Here is a 22670-nt window from a genome sequence, read left to right as displayed (position 1 = left end):
CCATGAGCAGCTGAGCCACTCAAAAGGCCTTACTGTTGCTGGAAAAATAGTCTCGCTTCTCCCTCACCATTGTCACTGTAGCCTAGTCTTGTCCTGCCCCCGGCCAGGCAGCACTTTTCCCCTCCCTCCTGTGCTTGGGGAGCATCTGGATGTGCCTGTGGGTTGGTGGTCTGCTGCTTTAACCAGGTAAAGTAGCTGGGTCTGATGAGCTTTAGCTCTGGCATGAGGTACGTACTGGGAATACGTGACCCAAGATGGGACAAATGAGATGAGGGAAAGCGATGGGAGCTTTCCCTTTCAGTGGTGTTAGGGTGTTAAACCTGCTCACTGGACATCACTTTGCAGAAATTGGACTTTCCTGTTCTCACCATGAAGGATCTCTTCCTTGTGCCACCAGTTTGCCAAAGACTGGATATGGGTCACATTAGGGCCCACTGATTGAGCAATTAAAGGCATTTTCTTTTCCTTCATTTTATCCCAGGTACTTTGGTGCTGCTCTGTTAATTTTTACAGCATGCTTGTTTGTATGTTAGCATTAAAAAAAATAATCCTTAAACTTAGGAATTGCCGCCTTTTGCAAGACCAAAGGTTCTCCTACTACTTCTCTGACTACAGCTGTGGCAAATCTTTAAGACAAGAGCACGTGAATGCACTGAACAGCCCTTCTGCTTTCTTCTAGAGAGTGTCTTCTTAGTCAGAGGTTACAGTGGGTTTTTTACTCATTGGTTCTAGCCTTACATAGCAAAAAGTTACATGATTCAGTTGTCTTATATGTAAAAGAAATAATTTTCTTTGCTTTGGACATTTTGTTTCATTTTGATCTTGCTGCCTATAGTGTTAATGGATGATCCTAGATGTTGTGGTAGGGGAAAATGATTTCCCTGTGTGTATTTCTCTACACAGCTTATGATAAAGCACTGTTTTCTGTCCACAGTCACCTTCGCCAAGCTGAAGAGTTCTAGACTGTTTAATCTCTCCTGAAGCGAAAGCCATACGTACTAAAATAGAGGTGTCCATTTATAAAAGAATCACATGGCTGTGAAAACAGACGTGTCCATTAATTATGGGTTTCTACTTGTAATGTTTTTGTGGGTTGGTGGCTTTGAAAGAAGTTTTGAAGACATGACAGTGACTTGCAGGCCTAGCAGGAGCTAGAGACCCTTTCCGAGTCAGGTTGTCTCACAAGGCCTTAGCCTCTCCCAAGGGGAGGAAGGAGAGGTGTGGAGCAGAGGGGCCTCGCTGGGCCTAATGACTATGGTAACTGGCTCATTAGAAAGGTTGGAGAAAGGAAAATGAAGTAGCAACTTTCCTCTTTGTAGCCCCAGATTTGTGTTCTCAATAGGCCGGGGGGGTGGGGTGGAATTTGACCCTCCCCTCCTGTCCAGAGCACAAAGAGAGAAATGGAGTAAGAAATGAAGATGTGAGGTTCTTCTGGTAGCAGCAGACTTCAAATACAACATCTTTCAAACCTTCGTATTTCACTTCTGAAGAAGTGTTGGGCTGATTGCTGTAGATCTGGTGGCAGGGTTGTTTTGCTGTGCTGGTTGGTTTGCTGGTTGGTAAAGGAGTCTTCAGTTACTGTGTAGATGTGAAATGGCCATCATCTGCTAGTCTGGATGCTGGCAGGACAGGACAAACTGAGTAATAAGTTAATGTAGTGTGCTCTGTGGATGATCTTAATTTACTGTCACAAACAGCCAGGTAGCCCTGAAGAGAAGGAGCAGTGCCAGCTTCCTTCTGCCCATCCATCTTGGTGTCAATGTGGAGGGGTGGGAGGGTGGCTTGGGCTTTAATTCTGTATGGGCTCTGCCAGAGGTTTTGGGGAAGATGCCCTCTAAGGATAGATCACAGACCATGACTTTGGGTCAGATACGCTTCTTGTGGTGTTGGTGGTAACTTAGGCCCAGCCCTGCCCAGAGTGAGGTTTCAAAAAAATTGAAAGCTCTTGTTAGCGTAACTAAATCTTTGGGTTTTTACAGTCTCTGCAAATAATCTCATTTACAGCTGGCAGTGCTGAGCATGTATATGTGGTGGCAACTATCATACTTACAAATGACTAAGTTTGACTTCAGGCTTTGTTTTGGCTGGCAGAGTTATTCACTTCCTGCATTATTTTTCAAGAGCAGAACTGTTTGCTCCCTTGGGGAGAAGAAACCCCCCTTCATGTGTTGGGGGCAGTGGTGTGTGATAGGGGGGGAGACTGCCTGTGCTTCCAGGACTGGGCTGTCCCAGTGCATGAGGTGCTGCTGATGAAGTATTTGGACTTGGTTTTAATTTCAGTTCTGTCTTCTGTTTGAAGGCAGACTTGGCAAAGTTGCCCAATTTATCACATCTTTAAAAGGGAACTATTTCACTTCTGTTTCCCTCAAGTAAGCTGGTCCAAAACCACACTTGGAAGTGCTATACCTGGCATGGATGTCTTCTGAAGTACTATACTTTCTACTTGGATGCTGCTATTATTTGCTGGATCTCATGGCATGCATGGAGTTCTTAATGCCTTTTGGGTTCATCGTGAACTGTGGGAAATATTTCCGTTTGCAAGTCCCATAAAGAGAGAAGACAAGAGTTTGACTAGACGTTGATAAAGCATGTACTAAAAATGGCCTCTGCTATCTGGTAGGAGCATACTACTTCAGGCATTTTAGCCTTTCTTTTGTACATTTATAAATACATGTCAATTGTGTTGGTAAATGTTTACAAACAGAACTCGATGAAGGTTAAATAGAACGTGTTTTGTGTCTTCTATCTTACTTATGAGCATGAACAGTTTTTGATGTGACCTGTTGTAGTGTGTCTACTAAAGCAGTGGCTGTCACCACTGCACGTGTGTCCTGTGTCTTTCAACCTTGTGTGCTGAAGGTGTTTTGCTTGAACCAAATTGGGAAAGAAATCTGCAGCAATGAAGATCGCCTTTTTATAATCAGACGGGTATTTTTTTCTACTGTGCTGAGCTAGGTTGGTAATTGTGGCTTTTGTTTTTTTCCATGAGAATGTCAGTAACCTACCTTCAGAAATAAAACCCTGTTTCTTTGCTTTTTTAGGTAGGAGACTTAATTTGACCACTTGCATCTGCTTTCAAGATTTTGTTCAACTTGTATATGTCTGCATCTAAGCTCTGAAGTATCCACTAGCTAAGAATGCATTTTCAGGTGCCCCACTTCAAAGGTCTAGGACCTGATTTTTAGGAAAATATTGGGTGCTTCCTGTGACATTCAGTTACATTACTGCAGTATGTAGTATATCCTTGGTATCTCTGTGTATGAACACGCTGCTAATTAACAGCAGAGGTTGCTATTATTTTCGCTTTCACATTTATAACTTTAAAATGGGATTTTATAGTCAGGTTATGTATAGATTGCAAGCCACTAATTATTTTGGAAAGGTCTGTGAAAACCCACAGAAAATACCTAAACAACTATTTTCAGTGAAAATAAATTGTATTGAGAAACTAGATAACGAGAGGTTTCTGCTTGGCCTTGGCTGCTTCAGCTTCAACATTTCTACTCCAAAGTTGTATGTGTGGTGGTTAATATAAGTAAAGATTCTAGAAGTAATTTTCATCAATGAACTCCTTGGAAGATTTTGTCCTCTTTGCAATCTCATTAATTTTTTGGAGTGGGGTGCTGGGATGGGTATGTGTGTGGTTTTTGGGGCGGGGGGTGTTGTTGTAGAGCTGTTGGTTCAAAGGTTCTTGCATATTGCATAACTTGCTGCTAGGAAAGGGGTGGAAGTAAACTCATTGGCAAACTTCCTTCCTTGTTAATTAAGGTGACATTAAAAGTCTCTGGTTTAGGACTCAATGGTGGCTGTCACCATGCAGTGCAAGAGTTGAATTCTTACATAACGTGTCAGTCTCATCGATGTTCTCTATTAGTTCTTTCTTAATGTGACTTTCTTAATTTTGGTTCTAACAGTTAGTTACAAAATCTAAACTAAAATTGGAGTTAAGTAATGGATATCACCTTTTTTTTTCTGCAAATCACTGAATCTACGCTGTAGGATTTTGTGATTTTTATACATCTTAAAGTGCAGATGTAACTTTTTCGTGAAATACTTCTCCGTAGAGCAACTGTACTGCTCTCTACAAATTTTAAAGCTTTCAAATTTGCCTTTCACGTTGTTCAGCAAGAAACTGGTAAGTAGGCTTGCCTATTTCCCTCCTTCCTGGACATTCATTTAAGGTATATAATCAGGGAAATTTCAGGTCTGGAGGTTAAGAAGTAACCTCTTGGCCTGGCGTTTCTATTGGTATAGTATGCTTATTTTGACTGGAGGCTTTTGTCTTTTTGGGTGCTACCACAATGTAAATAGATAAATATGTAAAAATGTAAAATGATGCCCAGGCAGAAAGGGTCTTGTCTTGTGCCTTATGTGGAATGGTGGTTCCCACGTATGAGGTTGTCTACTCTACAGTGGAAAATACATATTTTTAGGAGCAGGTCTTAAGCTTTTGCTGTGCTCTCTACTTCTGTGATGGAACCTGGGATTTATATTGTGTTTCTTTTAATGTCTGCTGGTTTTAAAGTCATTTTTCCTAATCAAGGACACTAGAAATGGAAAGATACAGAATTATAATGTCCTGAGTGATGCTAGTAACCTAATATTGCCTTCGGTACTTGTTTTGTTCTACTGCTAACTCTGGAATTAAATGGCAATTACCATGCATATATGCTGGTTGTATTTTGACTTGCCAATGTAGTGTTTTAGGCAGTGTTGGTCCCACACATTGACAGTCAGTTTTTTGTCCCCATACAGTAAGCTAGTTCACACTTTGTCTAATGTCTTCACATAGTGGGAATTGATGTTGGTTACGGCTCTCACAGTAGGCTTTTGTTTAGCGATATCTGAAAGCTGTCTTGCTGGAACATGCCGCTTTTATCGAGACTTTTGCAATGAGGCCATTATCCTCACTTATGGGGAACATAGATATTCACAGGAATTTTTATAATATTGCTTAGTAAGTGGCATTCTGCTAAAGAGCGACAATGCCCAAGTGATACAGAAATAATACCAGCGATGGCAGCCACGCAGCAGCAGGGCGTTATCTGCAATTGCACACTGGGGAAGGGTGGGAAGGGATCCTAGCTCAGGACAGAAGGAGGGTGGCGATCAGGCCTATCAGAAACACGAATAATCCTGGGTGTCAGTTCAGTAGAATAAAGTTTTGCTTTTCATAGTAAGGCTTTTATCAAACAGCTGCAAGTAACCCAGACACAAATTGCTGTATAATAGTTCTGCACATTGTTCTCTTCTCGGATACGCAGTATCTATAGCCTAAAAACGTCTCTTACAAGTCATGTAAAACTGCAAGTCAGATGAGAGGAAGCTGAAACTTCACAACTCTGTAGTACTCTTTTTAAGAACAAACCTCTTGAAACAGTAGAAAAGACAGCTTACTACTCAAGGCAAGGGCAGGGAGGGCTTTAAAATTATAATAGCATTTTCACTGGCTGCTTTGTCTAACCAGTGGGTGCTTCACTGGTGCTAGGATTCATTTTTTTTTTTCATAGGAATTGAGGGTTAGAAAAAGTTCATTTTGTAAAAAGCAGTGTCCTGGAAGCATAAGCAAGTTGCTCTTTTTCTTCCTCTGGTTCTTAATCATAAGAGCTGCCTAGATGATTTTTCCCACCTCAAATTAGCAGTTTATTTATAACATGCTAATGTTCTACATGCCCGTCAGTATCACTGTTCTGTCGTGCTGAGCTGAGAATTGTTCTCTCGAAAACTGACACCACGAAGATGACATAAATGAACAGGGGGAATTGCGAATGATGTTCATAGAAAAAAATCAGGTGGGTTTTGGTATGACTTTGGTTCATGCTTTGTATAAAATTGTTTCAATTTCATTTCTGATTTCAGTTTCTAGTCACATTTTTCTTGCTTGTCTTTTTATTTGTTAATTAAAAAAAAATGCAGACCATTGCATTTTGGCATCCTCACTGTCCTTTTATTCCTGTTGGCAGCTTTCTCTGCGGTCATCTTCTGCACTTTGCAACCAGTTTCCTCTGAGATTGCAGACAGGAGGGTGAGAAGCTTCAGCAGGTATCTTCCACCTTCTCAGGGCCCTCACAACCACCATTTTGCAACCATGAGCCTGCAAGACCTCTGTAGGAAGCATCTTTCAGATCAAGGGGTTAGTACTGTCCCTCCAATGGTCCTCCCTTTTTGCTGCTTTACATTACGATGAGGGGAGCATTCAAAACACAGACCATGCAAAATAAGTCGTCTTGTGCATGGAGAAGGAAAAGAAGAAATAAAAACATGTTCCGTAAGTTGCCACTCTTGGAGCCATGTGCTTCAGAGGTGTTTGCAGGAAATGTGGTAAAGAAAGGTGCGAGATCATTTGGAGACCTCCAACATTGTCTGCTTGAGAACTGTTCTCTAAAGGAAGCTTTTCATGTTGTCGCATGCCTTGGGGCACTGAAGTCCTTCCCTTTTATTATCTTAGTTACATCATGCTTTATCTGAGTATGTGGGAAGTAAATGCAACAGTAGTGAACAGGTTGCATGCAGTTGTCTAGATGTTAAGCTCAGGTACAGCTTTCTGTAGACAGAAATGTTAATATTTATAAAGTTTTTTTTTTTTTTTTCCCTAGGCAGAAACCCACTGTGCTGTGAAGGGGAATGTGTGAATAGGGATTCCAGAGACTGACATATTTAAAAAAGAGAGAGAGAGAGAAGAAAAGAAAAGCAAGCTTGTAGGCAGGCAAATTCCCCTTATTCAGAGAAAGCCATATGTTCAGGATACTATCCTGAGTGTGATTTACTTGCTTCTGAATTAGGAAAGAGGGTTGCTAGGAAAAGTAAGATGCATTCAATTCTTTCATCTTCTTAAAGAATTTTATAGGGACAATTACCATCTCCTTCCTTTCTCCCTCTTTCCCAGTCCTGGAGAATAATCAATTTAGCAATAAGTCAGAGCAAGCAAAATGTGATTGTTCTCATCTGCAATGCAGAGACTAAGACACACTCTTTCTTTAAGGCCCAAATCAGGTATTTTTGCCTCAAAGTGAATTGGGAATTACTGAATCATTCAGTGTATAGTAAGAAGGGATTAAAATTTCAGCCTCCCCCCCCCCCTTTCAGATTTGTCCAGTTTTTGTTTTCTTGACTACCCTTTAGCTCTTTTGATGGCCTCAGTGACATTTTGAACACATGTCCCTACTTCTTCTGGGGGGGAAGCAGCACCAGTTGTACCAGGCAAGCATTATATCTGTTGCTAACACTTCATTTGAAGTGGATAAATGTGGCTTTCCCAGCCATTTGAAGAGTTCGGTTGTCTGAGCGTGTGAAAAGCAGACCCCAAATTCTGCTGAACTGGTAGTTGAGAAGGAAGGAATCTCCTTCAGACCTTGCAGGGAGAAAACTCCAGGCATCTGTAAGATGTTATAGTATATCTAGCTAAAAATATCAGATACTTGAGCTTGGTTATTGAACTGTTCAATAGTGGTGTCTTGCTGAAATGGTAGACGTGAACGGATCTTGAATTGTTTCAAACTTCTCATAAAAGTACAATATCACAGGAATTTTGACATAAAGATCCAAATGAATGTTCTTGCCCACCAGTGCATCCCAGGCTTTCCCACTGGTCTTGCAATTGTGGCATGCTTAGAAGATCAGGCACAACCTGAATGCCAGCAGCTGGGAGGCTTGTTTTCCTCTTGAAGAGCTCCCGTGAGATACATTGTCCAGATTCAGCCCCAAACTCTTTGAATGATGCAAAAATAGTATGCAAATGTATCTTTTTTTTTTTTTTTTTTTTTTTTCCCCTGCAAAGTAGCACTAAACACCTGCAAGTATTTCACCTCTCCCTGAATGTCGGAGATGCTGTTTTCTGTCTTTATGTCTTACATTTGAGTGCCTTCCATGGTTGCATGGGCTTGCAGGGCATGAGCCCCAGCACAGAACAAATGCAATATTCTTCTGAGTTAGAATCTGGAATTAAGAGTAAATGAATGAAAAGTGAAGCTCCATGGTCTGCTCTTCTCTGAGTAAAAAAAAAGTGGAGTGTAACTTAGTCAATGTATTAGCCTGAGTTGAAGGAGTAGTGCAGGTCAGGACTGACACAGGAGCACTTTGTGTGGGGGAGATCTTTGTGCACGTGTCACTAGGTCTCTCTGTTCATGCATGTGCACACCATGCATGACTGGATTCTTTTTGATAGTAATATCAATCAGGGCCATGAGTAGTCACTTCCTTCTTCTTGTGCATAGAGTGGAGAAACTTCAGCCTCTGCTTAGTTTGCTCTTGCTGTCAGAGGCAGAGTTGAAACTGAATTTCTTAGATCTACGTTGACTACCATCACATGGTTGTGGTATCCTGATCTGATTTTTTTCTCTTCAGAAAAATGGTCCAACAACAGCATGCTTCAACGTCCACTTTGTAATGAGCAGATCCCTTGGTAAAGATAAACTTAGGTGCTTCTCTTCTCCAGAGGGACCTGTATATCATGCAGATGCTTGGAGTTTGTGGAGTTTGCATCTTCTCAAGACTCGCTGAGAGCCTCTGAGGGGACAAACTGGAGTCCTTCTAGTCCCTGCTGGGGATCCTGAGGTGCTAGTATTGCTTCTTCTATTCAGTTAGCTGTTTGTAGCTCCCCTGGCAGGATGAATTCATGTCAGTCTTTTCACTAAGCATTTTCATTCAGACTAGCAATTTCAACAAAGTGATTGATATATAGATACAGATATTTATTGATTTATTGATTATATATAGTGGGTGTGTTTGTATAATTATATATCAATATATATATTGAGATGCATATATCTCAATAAGTAGATATATATGTTTACATTTTAAAGCTTGATATTAAGATCCTTTTCCTTTAGGCAGTTATGTCAGCAAGGTTGTTCTGGTAAGAACTTTTTGCAGTTGCGGCGTGGAATCTTTTTTTTTCTTTTTTTATTTTTTTTTTAACCTTTAAGACCTAACGTGGCGGTTTGAACGTGAACCAGTATGCATTTCCAGAGCTGTGATATGGCTGAACCACAGTGGAAATCTGGAACCTTAACGACACTGCTTATAGGAAGTTCGACTCCCTGCATTTAACCACAAATGTGGTCAATCTTAGGAGAGGCAATAAGAGAGAGGAAGAAAGGTGGTAGCATTTGATTAGCCTTATTCTCCTTGTTTTCTGTAGTATATTTGACAGATGAAACTCTGTCTATGAGAATAGAGTAATATTATTGACAAGTGTTTCCCATTTCTTCGTTGTTACACTTTGAAAGTAGTGTAGAAATAGCAAGCCTTGTTTTCAGCATACTAAATTCAATAGTTGGGTGATATGATTAAACACTTGTGCTTCTTGGTAAACTATTCAGTGTTACTGAACAAAATAACATACAGGCAAGCATTATTTACCATATTGAGATCCTTCTGGTGATCTAGTTTCATGCTGGGACTGAGACACAAAGTCACCCAGTCGGGACAGGGATCTGCAGTACATGAGTGGGTGTCAAAGGTCTTCACGTTGTTCCTCACCATCTCACCCCAGACCAACATATTAGTTCCATTCAGTTCAGCAGCAGGGACATAGCTGTTTGTCTTGGAAACTAAAATATCCTTCTGCTTCCTATCTCCATGTTCTAGGAAGTGAAATATAATCCTCTCATAGTCAGGGTAAGTTTAATTGCTTGCTGGGGTAGGAAGGGAAAGATGAAATGAGGATGGGACCAGTGCCACTGGGAGCCCATCCATGATGGAAAGGGTTTCCTGGATTTGGCAGTGCTAATCAATGCTCGCCTAAACGTGATCTGGCAGTGTGCCAGGTGGCCAAGAAGGCCAACAGCATTCTGGCTTGGATCAGGAATAGTGCAGCCAGCAGGACCAGGGAGGTGATCGTTCCCCTGTACTCTGCTCTGGTGAGGCCGCACCTCAAGTACTGTCTTCAGCTTTGGGTCCCTCACTACAAGAAGGACATCGAGGCCCTGGAGCATGTCCTGAGAAGGGCTGCAAAGCTGGTGAAGGGCCTGGAGCACAAGTCCTGTGAGGAGCGGCTGAGGGAGCTGGGGGTGTTTAGTCTGGAGAAGAGGAGGCTCAGGGGAGACCTCATTGCTCTCTGCAACCACCTGAAAGGAAGTGGTGGGGAGCTGGGGTTGGCCTTCTCTCACAGGTAACTACTGATAGGATTAGAGAGAATGGCCTCAGGTTGTGCCAGGGGAGGTTCAGGTTGGAAATAAGGAGACATTTCTTCTCAGAAAGAGCAGTCAGGCATTGCAACGGGTTGCCCAGGGAAGTAGTGGAGTCACCGTCCCTGGGGGTGTTCAAGGAAGCATTGGACCTGGTGCGTAGGGACATGGTTTAGTGGGTGACATTGGTAGTAGGGTGGTGGTTGGACCAGATGGACTTGAAGGCCTCCTCCAACCTTAATGATTCTGTGATTTTATGAAGAGATAATCCAGGGACAGTTTCACACCATAAGGTAAAGCACACAGCCGTCACCAAAGGGGTCATCCTGCCCTCCCTCTCTGCTGGGGGGTTCCCACCACCTCCCTGCCAGATGGGGGACCTGCTACAGCTGAAAGCTAACACAGGATGAGCCCTTGGTTTTCAGCCCACCGAGCTGCCCAGGTGGGCTGGCTGGGGAGCTGGTGCCCAGCTGCACCCTCAGTTGCGGGTGCTGGGACGTGTTGGAGCTCAGTGCTCCCATGGTGCCACGTGCCATGCCTCGCTTGCTGCAGCAGACCAAGAGCTCTGCCTCATGTGTGACCCTAGCACCACCTAGAAGCATGTGGAGTTGTGTGTAATGACAATCCAACAGATGATTCTCCAAAAAAATAGGCACAAAATTATTTGTGCTCAGGAATCTAAGCAGTAAGGGCACGTGCAGCTGTCAGTGCCTTGCCAGCAATGCCCAAGGACTGAAGCTGTCTCACACACATTCCCCATCTCCACTTTTCAGCTTTTACAGGCTTGGGAGCAGTTTAGGAGCTTGTGAGCACACAGAGAAAATGTTGCTCACAATCTTCTCAATTCACAGAGGAAACCAGTAGCTGCTTAAAATGAGAATCTGTTTCCTTAGCCGTGTGTTCGTGCTGCGTCTTGTACACTCGGCTTCCAGTCCTTGACTGAGGCTCCCAGGCTACATTTAATTTAATTACAGTCTGATGGCTGGCATTGAAATAGGTGAAGATATAAATGTGATCGGTGCCTAGAAGTTATGTATATAGGGTGAACTTATAATACTGGAGACCTTTTCTGACGTTATCGCTCTCAGGAAGTACCTTCTGATGAAGGACTGGCTGTGCTGCCTTGACAGGTACAGTCTCCCCAAGCAGGGCTTTAAGGGACTGACTTTTAACAGAGGAAAGAAAAGGCATTGTGGCCTTGCATGAGAGGTTACAGAATTTGTGGAGATATCAATTAGGATGGCTTTTACTGCCCATAGCCCCAGCTGCAGCTGAGGGGCTTATCTCACATGGTTTGTAAACGTGGGAAGGGTCCAAGAGCTCCTGGTCAGATTAGTTGTAACAAATGCCAGTCATATGGAAAGTTTGTCAAGAAAAGTTGAGTTTTGTGGCTACCCTCATGGCAAAGTCCCTCCTCTTCCCTCAAGTGGAGAGATGGAGCCGGTCTGCACCCATGACCTGGTTTATTGCAAGCTACTGCAGAGTTCAGCTCGTATAACCAACATGTGCTGCAGAATTTCACCTTCAGCTTAGCAGTAAAAGGAGGTGTATCTTTGTGGTTGTAAGGAAATCAACTTAAAACTAGGTGTTCAAAGTCAACTAGTGTGGAGTTAACAAACTAACCAACTCTAAAGACAGCTGGAAACAATAGGGCTGCACAATAGGAGTTATCCCTTTAATCTGTAGCCTAACTTCAAACAACTATTTTATTGATTACCTCAGCAAAAAAAATCAGATACGTTTATCTCACAATCCTTCTGCACATTGCCCACAGCCAAGAGCCTCAGCTCTCTCCAGAGCAGCTGCCAAAATTTCCATCTTTCTCCCGGTACTTTCTTTAGCGCCATTGTGTATTTAAACATTTGCGGGATAGTAAGATTGCTACATAGCTTTCACATTTTATTTATTTTGGAATTCGTTTTTTTTTTTTTTTACACAAGGAACACTGTAACTCTGCCATATTTACTTTTTATATTCAATTCAATAAAATATATTTACCTCAAGTGGACACAAAATTTCCAGTTTGCTGTGGAAAGCATGGGGCTGTGCTGCAGAACTTGTTCCAAGCGAGCACAGAGAATGTGAGGGCTTGCCAGTGCGAAGTGTAGGAGGGAAGTCATGAGTAAGAAGACTCTTACTGCTATTGTCAACAGGCGCTCGTTGAACGGGTAGAAGTTACAGATGTCAGGGCAAGACGGTAGTGTTTTTCTTTCCTTTTTTTTTTTGTTCTGTTATTGTTTTATGCTTCTCCGACGGACTGATGGCTGCCAACGACCAAATTCTGCCAAGACCATCTTGAAAGTTCTTTTGTTTAACCTTAAATAGGAATTTGAAACCCCAGGTAGCGAAATGTCAAGTTTTCTCGAGTAATCTTAATTTTATAGTTTGATATCGTTTGGGATAATAATTAGTGTAGAAAATGAGGTGTGTTTGTTTGCTTGTTTGTTTTGAGAATCTACCAAACTCCAGGCTTTTTAATAACCTAGGAAGCCTGCAGAAGCCTATGTAGGCTTCTAGTGGCTGTCCAGAGTTGTCTTACCCCTTCCTCCTGCTGCTAAGAGAATAAGGCTGTCCATCTCCCTCTCCATATACTGTTGAGAAAAGCCATCATATACAGGCTATTTTTGATCCTATTCCTTTCTATAATTATATGGAACTTTTATAAATCTGTCTGGTTGGAAAGAGCCTGTATACTTTGGGAGGGCTCATTTGATCTAAATTTAAGGGTGTCTCATGTCCAGTTGTGAAACTTGCTATTTTAGTTTGTCCTACCTACAGCTTTTACTAAAACAAGAGGAGAAAGATGAAATAAAGAAGAGAGACTGAAAAGTGTATGTGTGAGAAGGGAATGATGACTCATAAATGAAACTGCATTTGAAAATGAAAAGGATCAAGGTGTACTGATCATAAGAAAAAAAGTTCTTTTTTTCTTTTTTTTTTTTTTTTTTCCTGTGAAGAAGGCACAATTAAATCATGTGGTCATTTATCTTCTGAATACATTAAGGTACATTTGTGGAACAACCTATAAGCCTGAATTGAACAGATAATTTTGAAGAAGGAAATCTATTTAAAGAAAGGAATTTTAGTGCAGTCTTTAATAGGTGATATTTATGTGCTAGATTCCACTGGAAGACTTCTGCAGGCTTCTGGAAAATCCCGTTTAGCTGTCCATTGCCTATGGATGGTTCTAATAACTGCACGGTTATACAGCAAAGCAGGTAGTAGGAAGGGAAGGAAGATGAAGACAGCAGTGCAAGAAGCCCAATGGGCTTTCTCTGAACTTTAGGCTGCAATGAATAGAAATTAAAGCTTATGAATAGATACCTGAGTTTCTGCTTTTTTCCTAAGCATTGTCTCTTTCACCTCTCTGCTCATGTTCTGCTCTTTCAGATTTGTTCTGGCATCCCTAAAACCTGGGGATACCCAACAGTCTTGAAATAAGCCTTTCTGTAGGGTTTAAGTAGCATGCAATTAGAAGACTGGAGTTCTTCTGTACACAGAACTGCAAAAAGTGCTTGTTCTGTTTCTTAAAATGTTTACCAGAAATTCTCAACAGCCAGTTCTTTCCAGCTCACCCTTCTTATTTTCCTAATATTCTTCATCACCAACTGAAAGTTAAAAGATAATGAAGACATAGATATCTGACATTTAAATGAGATTGATAAGAAGGATGTTTGATTTTTATAAATCATTTTGGTTTAAAAAAATATAACACTGCCAGTGTGGCATTGGCTTAAAAAATGGCTACACATCAGAGGAGGAAGAGGGTCCTTTTGGTTGATTTCAGTGAGTATTTGCACTAATCTCAATGCTGTGGTAGGCTTTCATCTTTGTCCCAAAAGTAAACAAAAAACTGTTACTGATAGTAATTGCTTGTAGAATAGTAAATGATAATGGGACTCTTACAACTTGCTCTGTAGGCTCATTCAAACACACTGTGTCTTTAATACAGCCAAAGGCAAAGTTGTATGCCAGAGAACAGGGAATGCAAGCTATGCTTTATGAAAGAGGGCCTGTATCCTGGAAAGCAGCACTTCTGAGGAGTCAGGAGTTGACAAGCAACTGCACAAGCTTCCAGTGCAGTGCTGAGGGATGGTGGCTCTGAGGCTTGCATCCTGGGATGCACAAGAAAAGGACCATAAAAATGTTTTTTTTTTTTTTGCCTCTGCGGACGGTGGAGCTGGTACTAGAATAACATACACAATTCAGTGCTACTGTTCATAAAGGAAAATGTTGAGAATAGAAGATGATGTTAAATATTAAATAGTGCAGCAAAAATTATTTGAGTTCTGAAAGAAATGCCTTACTGTGCAACTTGAGCAGTACTTTGCTTATTAAATATTAAGTGATAACTTGACTGATACACAGGATATGGAATTGTGAGGAGTGGTTGATACAGGTGATGATTGTGCTGCTTTTCAGAAGGACCTTGATAGGCCGAGAAAGGGTCTGACAGGAACCTGAGAAGTTCAGCGAAGGGATGTACAAAGTCCAGTCCCTGGGGAGGAATAACCCCATCTACCAGGACCTGCTGAAAAAAAGCTTTGCAGACAAAGCCCTGAGGGTCTTGGTGGATACCAGGTTCACCAAGAGCCAGAGATGAGCCCTCACAACAAAGAAAACCAACAGCCTCCCAGGCTGAACTAGATGTTGTATTGCTAGCAGATTGAGGGAGACGATCCTTCCCTTCTGCTCAGCCCTGGTGAGACACACCTGGTGTGCTGGGTCCAGTTCTGGACTTACCAGTACAGGAGAGACTTGGACATACTGGGGTGAGTCCAACGAAGGACTACAAAAGTGATTAGGGCTCTGAAGCATCTGACACATAAGGAGAGCTGGGACTGTTCATCTCCATCCTTGGAGATACTCGGAACCCAACTGGGCACAGCCCAGAGCAACCTGCTGGAGCTGCCCCTGCTTTGAGCAGTGGAGGTAAACTAGGGGGACTCCACAGGTCCCTTCCAGCCTCAGCTATTCTGTCAGATGGCTCTCTAGTGTAAAAAGCCTTTTTTTTCTTTTTTTTTTAAGAATTGTTGAATTTGAGCACATCGAGAACTTACTGCTGGAAACTGAAACAGTACAAAACTGAAGGGGAAATTGAACTTTTTTTAAATGAAGGGAAAATAATCATGAGTTGAAACTGTCATGCTGTGACAGAATGAATGTCTTGCTAAGAGTTACACTCTATAATTTCATACTAAATAGACTTGAGGTCAGCAAGTGCATCTATCCACTCTTCGGTGAGAGCAACTGTGTGTGCATGGTCCTTTCTGACAGGTGCTTGTTCGTTTAGCTTTCTCCTAGCACAAATTCTGACATTGCCTGGTAATCTCTTCCTGTCCTTGGTTAGAAGGTAGTTTAATGTTATTAACTGCATAGCAACTAGGGGAAATCTAGTAATCTAGTGGTCTGTGGTACGTAGGAAGTCGTGTTAGAAAGTCAGATTATTTTCTTTGATCAAAGGCTGTGTTAGAGAGAAAATGCCTTTTTTTTTTTATTATTTTTTTTTAAAGTTCAGACTTAAAGGGAGTAATTTTTTTTTCTGGAAAAGTCATCTCAAGGTGTTTACCTTAGGAAATACACAGTAAAGAAGACAAAATGGAGTGGAATGATCATGACTGGTTCAATTTTTTATATGTCCTTGCTTGACTCAACTCTATGACCTGATATATTCTCCTTCACCAGAACCAAAAGGGGGTTATTTTATGAAATACACTTCATAATATGCAAAAGAACAGCAATGTTCACTTCTTTCCCACAATAAATTTATTCCCTGTGGTAGCACATCTGCTTTGAATGTCATCTTATAAATTAGGCTATCACATCAGCTTTTTAGATTGTCCTGTCCATGGCATGAGAGAATTTGTCCAGATGTGAGAAAAGATGTGAAAATTGCTTAGTCTACCAACACTTGTTCTCTTTTCTCATGAACTGTTGTTTGTCATTTTTTTTTTCTCTCTCTCTGTCACTGGGAATAAGTAAATCTTATCATTTGAACCACATAATTTATCTTCATTTTGCCAGCACTCTTAAGTTGTTCTGTTCCTTGCTGTGGCTGATAGGTATAAAATACTGCTGAGGTAGGATGTGGATTAGGTGTTCTTTGTGACATTACACAGAATTTAAAACATGAAGAATTCTGCTATCATTGTGGCATGTAAGCTGTCTACTGCCAAACTGGCTAGTGTAATAAGAATATATAGAGCAGCTGTCTACTTGGACATGGTGTTGGGGAAGATCATCAGTTCTTAGAGTGTAGCCACCCAGGCTGTGTGGAATTCAATTAAGTGTGTAGGCAAAGAAATGTACTGTGAAGAAATCTTCTGATGGCATTATTTGCTCCTGATCTAAGATGTCAACCACAACTGGAGTCTCCAGGTTCTGCTGTCTGTGATTCTTACCTTTTCTCTTTGTATGCTATTGACCATTTCTGTGACCTTCTGCCGATTTGGACCCTTCTTTGTGATTGCTTCTAAGCATAGTTTCTTTTTGGATATGTAAACTGTGTTTCATGGCACTTGTTATTTATTTTTGTTACTCTGATGTTTGGTATGTGGAGGAGCTTATTGTGTTAACTTCTTCAAGGTTACTTAATGTTGTTTTTTGTTTTGATGTGATACTAGTCACTTCATTTTCAAAACTGTACCTAATAAAAACTTTGAGAACAGCTTATCAATCTCTCCATGCAAACTCTGCATTATAGTTACTTGTAGATGAAAATATAACTTCTCATTGTTTGTTGGGACAATGTTGGGACTTGAAGTGAGCTGAAAAAATACCCCCACGGTTTACATAATTTGCACAACTATCCTGTATTACAGTCCATGCTTAGGACTCTGTCGCTTCTCAACGTCTGACTATACAGTGCAAATAATTGCATCTCATCTAGGTCAGGTTGTATCCTGAAAGTTATGTCAACTTTTCCAATGTCCTTTGGAATCTATATAATACCTTTATCACCCTAAATTGTTTCAAAGTACATTTATTACTTTTGAGAAATCCAGCTGTATGTTTTTACACTTGTATAGAACTAGGTTAAGGAAGTACTTCAAAATAAAAGATTTTACTGCTTTAGATCTGACCTCACATAACTAATTATATTAACTGAACAAGTAGTTAAATGTAAGACCTGTCATTCCTGAGGCAGTGAGTTAAAAATATGGAGTCAAGGTTTGTGGGTTGGTGTCGATTTAAAAAAATATATTATTATTTTTTTTTTTAAAGGCTTCTCGTTTGGGGACATAAATTCCCAATACTGAACTTGATATGCATCCGAGTATTTAAAACTTATTGCCTTCTAGTTTGCAGGTTTCTGCTATAGTTTCTGAAGCATTTGCATATGGCTCCTATTGGGTGTTCTTTCAGAAATAAATGACAAAATTAGTTGGGTCCCTGTGAGTCACCTGTCAGTAGGTAAAGCAGTGCTGTCTTTTGGAGCTCAGCGTGTTTGGTATGGAGTGCAGGAAGGTTTGGGGTGTTGGGGTGGGGAACTCTCAAGCTGCAGACCTGTGTGGGCAAGGAAACTTGCACTCCAGAAACTTCATTGGTACAATTCCACAGACACAATCCTTTCCTTTACGCATCTTGTATCCAAGGAAAACAAAGCTTGAGATGCTGTGGCTTAGGCTGGCAATTTAGCAAGCAAACTTTGTGATGCAAGCCCAATCTTGCATCATTACAGTGCATCTACACAGAATTAGCACTGCTGTGGCTAGGGGAATGCTCCTTCCTCTTTCCTGTGGAGTGTAGTGAGCATCTTCGCTTTGTAAGTGTTAAATCTCATTAATTCTGTCATCCTAGAGACTTTTATGACTGTATTCTACATCAGTGTGCTGTAAATAAAGGCTAAGTCTTCTCCTGATCACTATGTTAACATATATGCCCAGTATTTCAGAACTACATTAGTTTTTACTTATATACCTGATACTTTATAGCATTTCCTGGAATTTCCTCCAAGGAAGTTCATCCTACCTTATTATCTAACTCTTAATGTCCTTTCTAACCACTCCCAGGGCTTGTTTGTTCAGGAGACAATTTGATTAGACAACTGATAGTGTTTGAAAAGTTTTCTTTTCGAAGTAGCTGTGCTAATTTCTGCAAGTAGGGTGGAAGCCACTTGATGGAACTAATCCAATCACAGTCTCACTTTGAAGTTAATGACTTTTAACAGAGAAAAAATACTTTTAAATGACCTTAAATACAAGAGATATCATGATCTCTGCAGAGTATATTTTACTACCAATTGCTTTGCAATTATTTTTCTCTGGGCCAGCTTTAGAGTGATACTGAAGATGTATTTCCCTTGTTCCACTTCAGTTCTGGTCTCACCAGTCAAAGTTCAAAGTAATGTGATGGGCTGAAATACTGCAAGCAGCTCTTCAGACGACTGTAGAGCTGGTGCCACATCCACACACTGTGTGAATCTGAACTAACAATTTCTTACTTGGTTTACTTTTATCTTGCTGGCTAATGTGGAAACCATAAGAGTATGTCAGTGTCATTGTTGCACAGATACGTAATCAAAAGAAATTACACCGGCTCTCTTGCTGCTGCTCTGTTGTCAGTCATGTCCGGCCCCCCCACCTGCTTGCTGTCAGTTTTAAAGTTTAGTGGCAGGCCTGTTTTATGACAGACTTGTTTTTCTTCAAAGGATGTCTGTGGTGAGAAATTACTGACATGATCTGCAACTGAAAACCCCTCAGCTCTGGTCTGGAAGGCAGCAGCCTTGCTGAAGGTGTATTTCTGGGAACAGGGCCCACAAGCGGCCAGCAGCTTTGACACCAGTTTGTAGGGCTGGGTTGAGGCCTGAAGGCAGCAGTCTAGCTGAGGGTGTGTTTCTGGGAGCGAAGACCCACAAGCAGCTGGCAGCTTTGACACCAGTTTGTAGGGTTGTGCTGACGTTAAAGCTGGCTGGAGGCCAAGGGCCGGCCTTGCCACAACAGCCTTGCCATGGGAGCAGTGGTGGGTGTCCGGCTGCACCCACCCACCCCAAAGCCTACTGTCAGGATTCCCCCACGAGACCCTGGTCAGTCTGTTCTGTGTCTGCATATAAGTCATGTCTGTCTGTCAGTATGTTTTCTGGAAGTTTTGTCTCTAGAGCTTCCACATCAACCAAGCGAGTGCAGCTGGGTCTCCAGCAGCTGTTAGGATGAAGGAGTAGCTTTCACATCGGGCCGTTTTCAGGATTACTCAGAGACTTGTGAGCTCCTCACCTTGGGCAGTTAAGCAGTTGAGATGAAAACTGGGTGCAGTTTCCTGAAAATAACTTTTCTCATTTCAACATGAGTTCGTAACTGAAGTCTTCAAGCTCAGCGCAGTGCAAAGCCATTGCTTCCAGTCACAAGTAATTGTTTCATATTTGGCGGAAAAAAATTGCAATAGAAAGATTTCAGATGATTCATTTCCTATGCAGCATAGGTGTAATTCTGTTGGTCTGAGGCATGAAACATGGTTTACACTTTGGTTTACTTCTTGCTTAATCATTGTATTGTCCTTCCTAATTTCGTGCAAAGAAGATACAAAGTGCTGCACCACTGTGGGGGAAGGTGATGAACGTTTTAGCAGTGGCTAATATACTGAGCGCAAGCCTGACACTGCATAGGCCGATCCGATGGCACTAAAGACTGATGAGTAAGCAGAAAATGGAACAACTTAAGATGGGTTGTTCACTTAACTCAGTTTTATTAACAGTGGTGAATGCAAGATACCTTGACCTTATGGTAGGTCAGCTGCCTACAAGGCATCAGAGTGAGAATCAAAGCTCAGTAGTGCCCCAAGATTATAATCCTCCTTCAGGAAAAATGACCAGCTGTAGGTCTAGGGGAAGAATGCTACTTTTCATTGCTATGTTTCACTACTTTTTTGGTTTGGTTAAAGTCATTTTGTTTCATTTACAAGCGGTTGAAAATGTTCTTCTGTTCAGACAAGACCAAGAGGTGAGCAGTGTGAGCTACCACATCAGGACGAGGTGCAGGGTGTTACTGCACGCTGCAGCTACTGCAGGCACGAGCTGTCTGCTCTGCAACTGCTGAGCATATCTGAGAGCTAATGTATTCGTTTCAGTGGGTGTTAAAATGGCATTGTATGATGTTCTGCAGTAATAACTGGGAGGCAGTCATGATACTTGCATACTTTTTCTCTGGCAGCAACCTCTGCATAATTCAACCTGAGAACTGAAAGCCATTGCTAGGTTCTCCTGGCTTGTATCCTACTTTCAAACAAGGATCTGCAGCTGAAACTTAGCCACCCACATTTGAATTTTTTGAGCTAAATATAAGTCTTATGGTTTGGTGTTTAAGTGCTTACAGTTCGTGGCTTCCTTGATACCCCTGATACTTCTCTGGGAATCACGAAAATTGAAAATCGATGGAAATAGGATGGCTTATTAAGGCCTTTGGAAGAAGCTTCACCAGTGTGTAACACTATCAGCCTTCAGCTCCCCGGGTCAAATGCATAGTGAGTATGGACTGCAGATGAATGTAGTTTGATAATTAGCTGAGGTGCCTCTTACTGAATTGTAAACCTAATTAAGACATACATAGGAGACTTTCTCCTAGTGCTTATCTATATTAAAAGCAAACATTTATTCAGCTTCACAGTCATTTCTTTTGGTTTTTAATGTAGATGAGTATTAGGAGAAAGTCCCCTTAGTATTTATCGCAGTCAAAACTATAAAAAGTGATACCCAATAAGCTGATAGTTTAGGAAACAGAAATTGGAGTTGTGGAAGGGATTTTTTTCCTTTTTATTCCTGTTGCTATTTTCCAATAAGAAAATCTGGTGCTTTTGTGTTAGAATAGGTTTATTAGGGCAATTTTTAAAACTACATTCACTTGATTTAAGATGGTTTTTTAATGTTACTTTAAATACCAGCTGCTTGTCACTCAACTAGTAATACAGATAAATAAGTAGCAATATTGCAAACTACTGATCTTCCTTATGTTGGTTTTATAATGTATTCAATTTTAAAGGCAATATTTTTATGTATCTTTCTATATGCTTTTACCTCAGCCCAGTGAATGGGCAATGTATGCAATGTAATTTTGAGGTTATATTTTCATTAAAGTGCCGTTCTTGTTCTTGCTCTTCTGTGTAGGGTAGTATGGGAACGCATACTTTTGACAGAGAAGGAATATTTTGGGAGGGATTTGAAAGGACTTTCAGAATCTCCTTTTTAAGAGCATAGCTTAAGGGTTGTGGGGTTTTTGTTTGTGTTTTTTTATTTATTTATTTATATAATCTTTACATTCAGTTAGTTTAATTCCAATCTATTCCTTTTTCTTCCTAGTTCTTTTCTTAAATGCCCTTTTATGGTTTTACACTGTCAGAATTCGCTCTGGAAACTAAGGGTAGCATGGTACAAATTACTGGTAACTGTGTGTAGACCTTTGGGGTAAATATTTCTTCATGGATAACTGAAATCCCTCTCCCTTCCAGGGGCTTGGATTGCAAACTTAGCTGATTGTTGCTCAACAAAAATAGGTCCAAACCAAGGAGTTGTCACTAGGAGCCTGAAGGCAGCACTCTGATAGTCCTCTTGCATCTTTTTGCTGACCTCACTTGTGAGCTGCTCTGCAGAGCTCAGCCACTTTCCTGCTGAGAGCTCTTCTGCTTTCCTTTTTGCCCCTTTTCTCATTTTTTGGTCTCTCCTGGTATTAAAGCATGCTGTTTGCTATGCCCTTAGCTTGGTACGGCCTCTGGCAGGCACTCAGGGCTCTCTGCATACCACAGTAGGTTAATTTGAACATGTTCAAAAAGCACACCCTGCATCTCTTCGTTCAGTGGAAGAGAAATTTTCTTAGCTTATGAATATTTCTGTGCATTTACCCTGAGGTGTCTTTTTTCTTTGCTTCTTCTCTTATATTCCTTCCTCTTCAAGCTCCTGCTTAATTTACCCTCTCAAGTAAGATGCTTGCTTTCTTCTTTGCAGCTCCTAACCTCTGGAACAACTTTCTCGAATGCATGCCTCAGAACCTCTGCTTTTAAAATGTGTTTTAAGTGATTGCTTAATTCTGAAATTGTGAAAGAATGCCTATGGAAAGTGCATGAGGATTGTTAAAGTGGCTGTGCTTAGGCTTTCTCACTGCGGCCAAAATTTATCTGTGCTCTCTGGATAGGCTTGGATCCCCTCCCCGCTAATATCAGCATTGTGGTAACATCCAGAACAGCTGCCATTTTATCTGCCCTTAGCAATTGTAATATCTGGTAGAAATGACATGAGGCTTAGTCGTCTGACTTTTTTTTTAGTCATCTGCCCTAACTTAACCTGCTCGCTGTAGTCCTTGCTCTGAGACACCAGCAGAGACCCAGCTGAGCACTCAGACACATTTCTCTGACTTTAAATTAAAAGTCAGAGGACTCCAATGCGCGGAGCGGAGGGAGCAAGCTCCGGATCCAACTCCCGAGCCCAAAAATCCTTTTAATATAAAGTCCTCTCATCGAGGACGTATCAGATATTAAACTCACCAAGTTTTTTAATTTTTAAAACTCAAACTCACCACCAGCAATCGCTTTGTGCAAGCAGCTTACTCCTCACCATGCTTG

The 22670-nt window shown here is 41.3% G+C and overlaps 1 protein-coding gene across 4 annotated transcripts in view; it reads left to right on the top strand.

Annotated features, from left to right (window-relative positions):
- The window catches only part of E2F3 (E2F transcription factor 3), a 44634-nt gene that overhangs the window by 5627 nt on the left and 16337 nt on the right, over window positions 1-22670 (top strand). Inside the window, exon 1 of one of the 4 annotated variants that reach the window (XM_068674733.1) lies at window positions 5997-6133. The exons of the other annotated variants lie outside the window; for them this stretch is intronic. Within the exon in view, the coding sequence (XP_068530834.1) occupies window positions 6089-6133 (45 nt within the window). The 5' untranslated portion in view covers window positions 5997-6088. Of the gene's footprint in view, window positions 1-5996; window positions 6134-22670 lie in introns of those variants that run through there. 4 annotated transcript variants of the gene reach the window in all.

Source organism: Anas acuta, chromosome 2 (genome assembly GCF_963932015.1).
Source record: "Anas acuta chromosome 2, bAnaAcu1.1, whole genome shotgun sequence".
Classification (NCBI taxonomy): Eukaryota; Metazoa; Chordata; class Aves; order Anseriformes; family Anatidae; genus Anas; species Anas acuta.
Note: the sequence above shows the minus strand (reverse complement) of the source record. Positions and strands in the feature narration are given on the sequence as shown.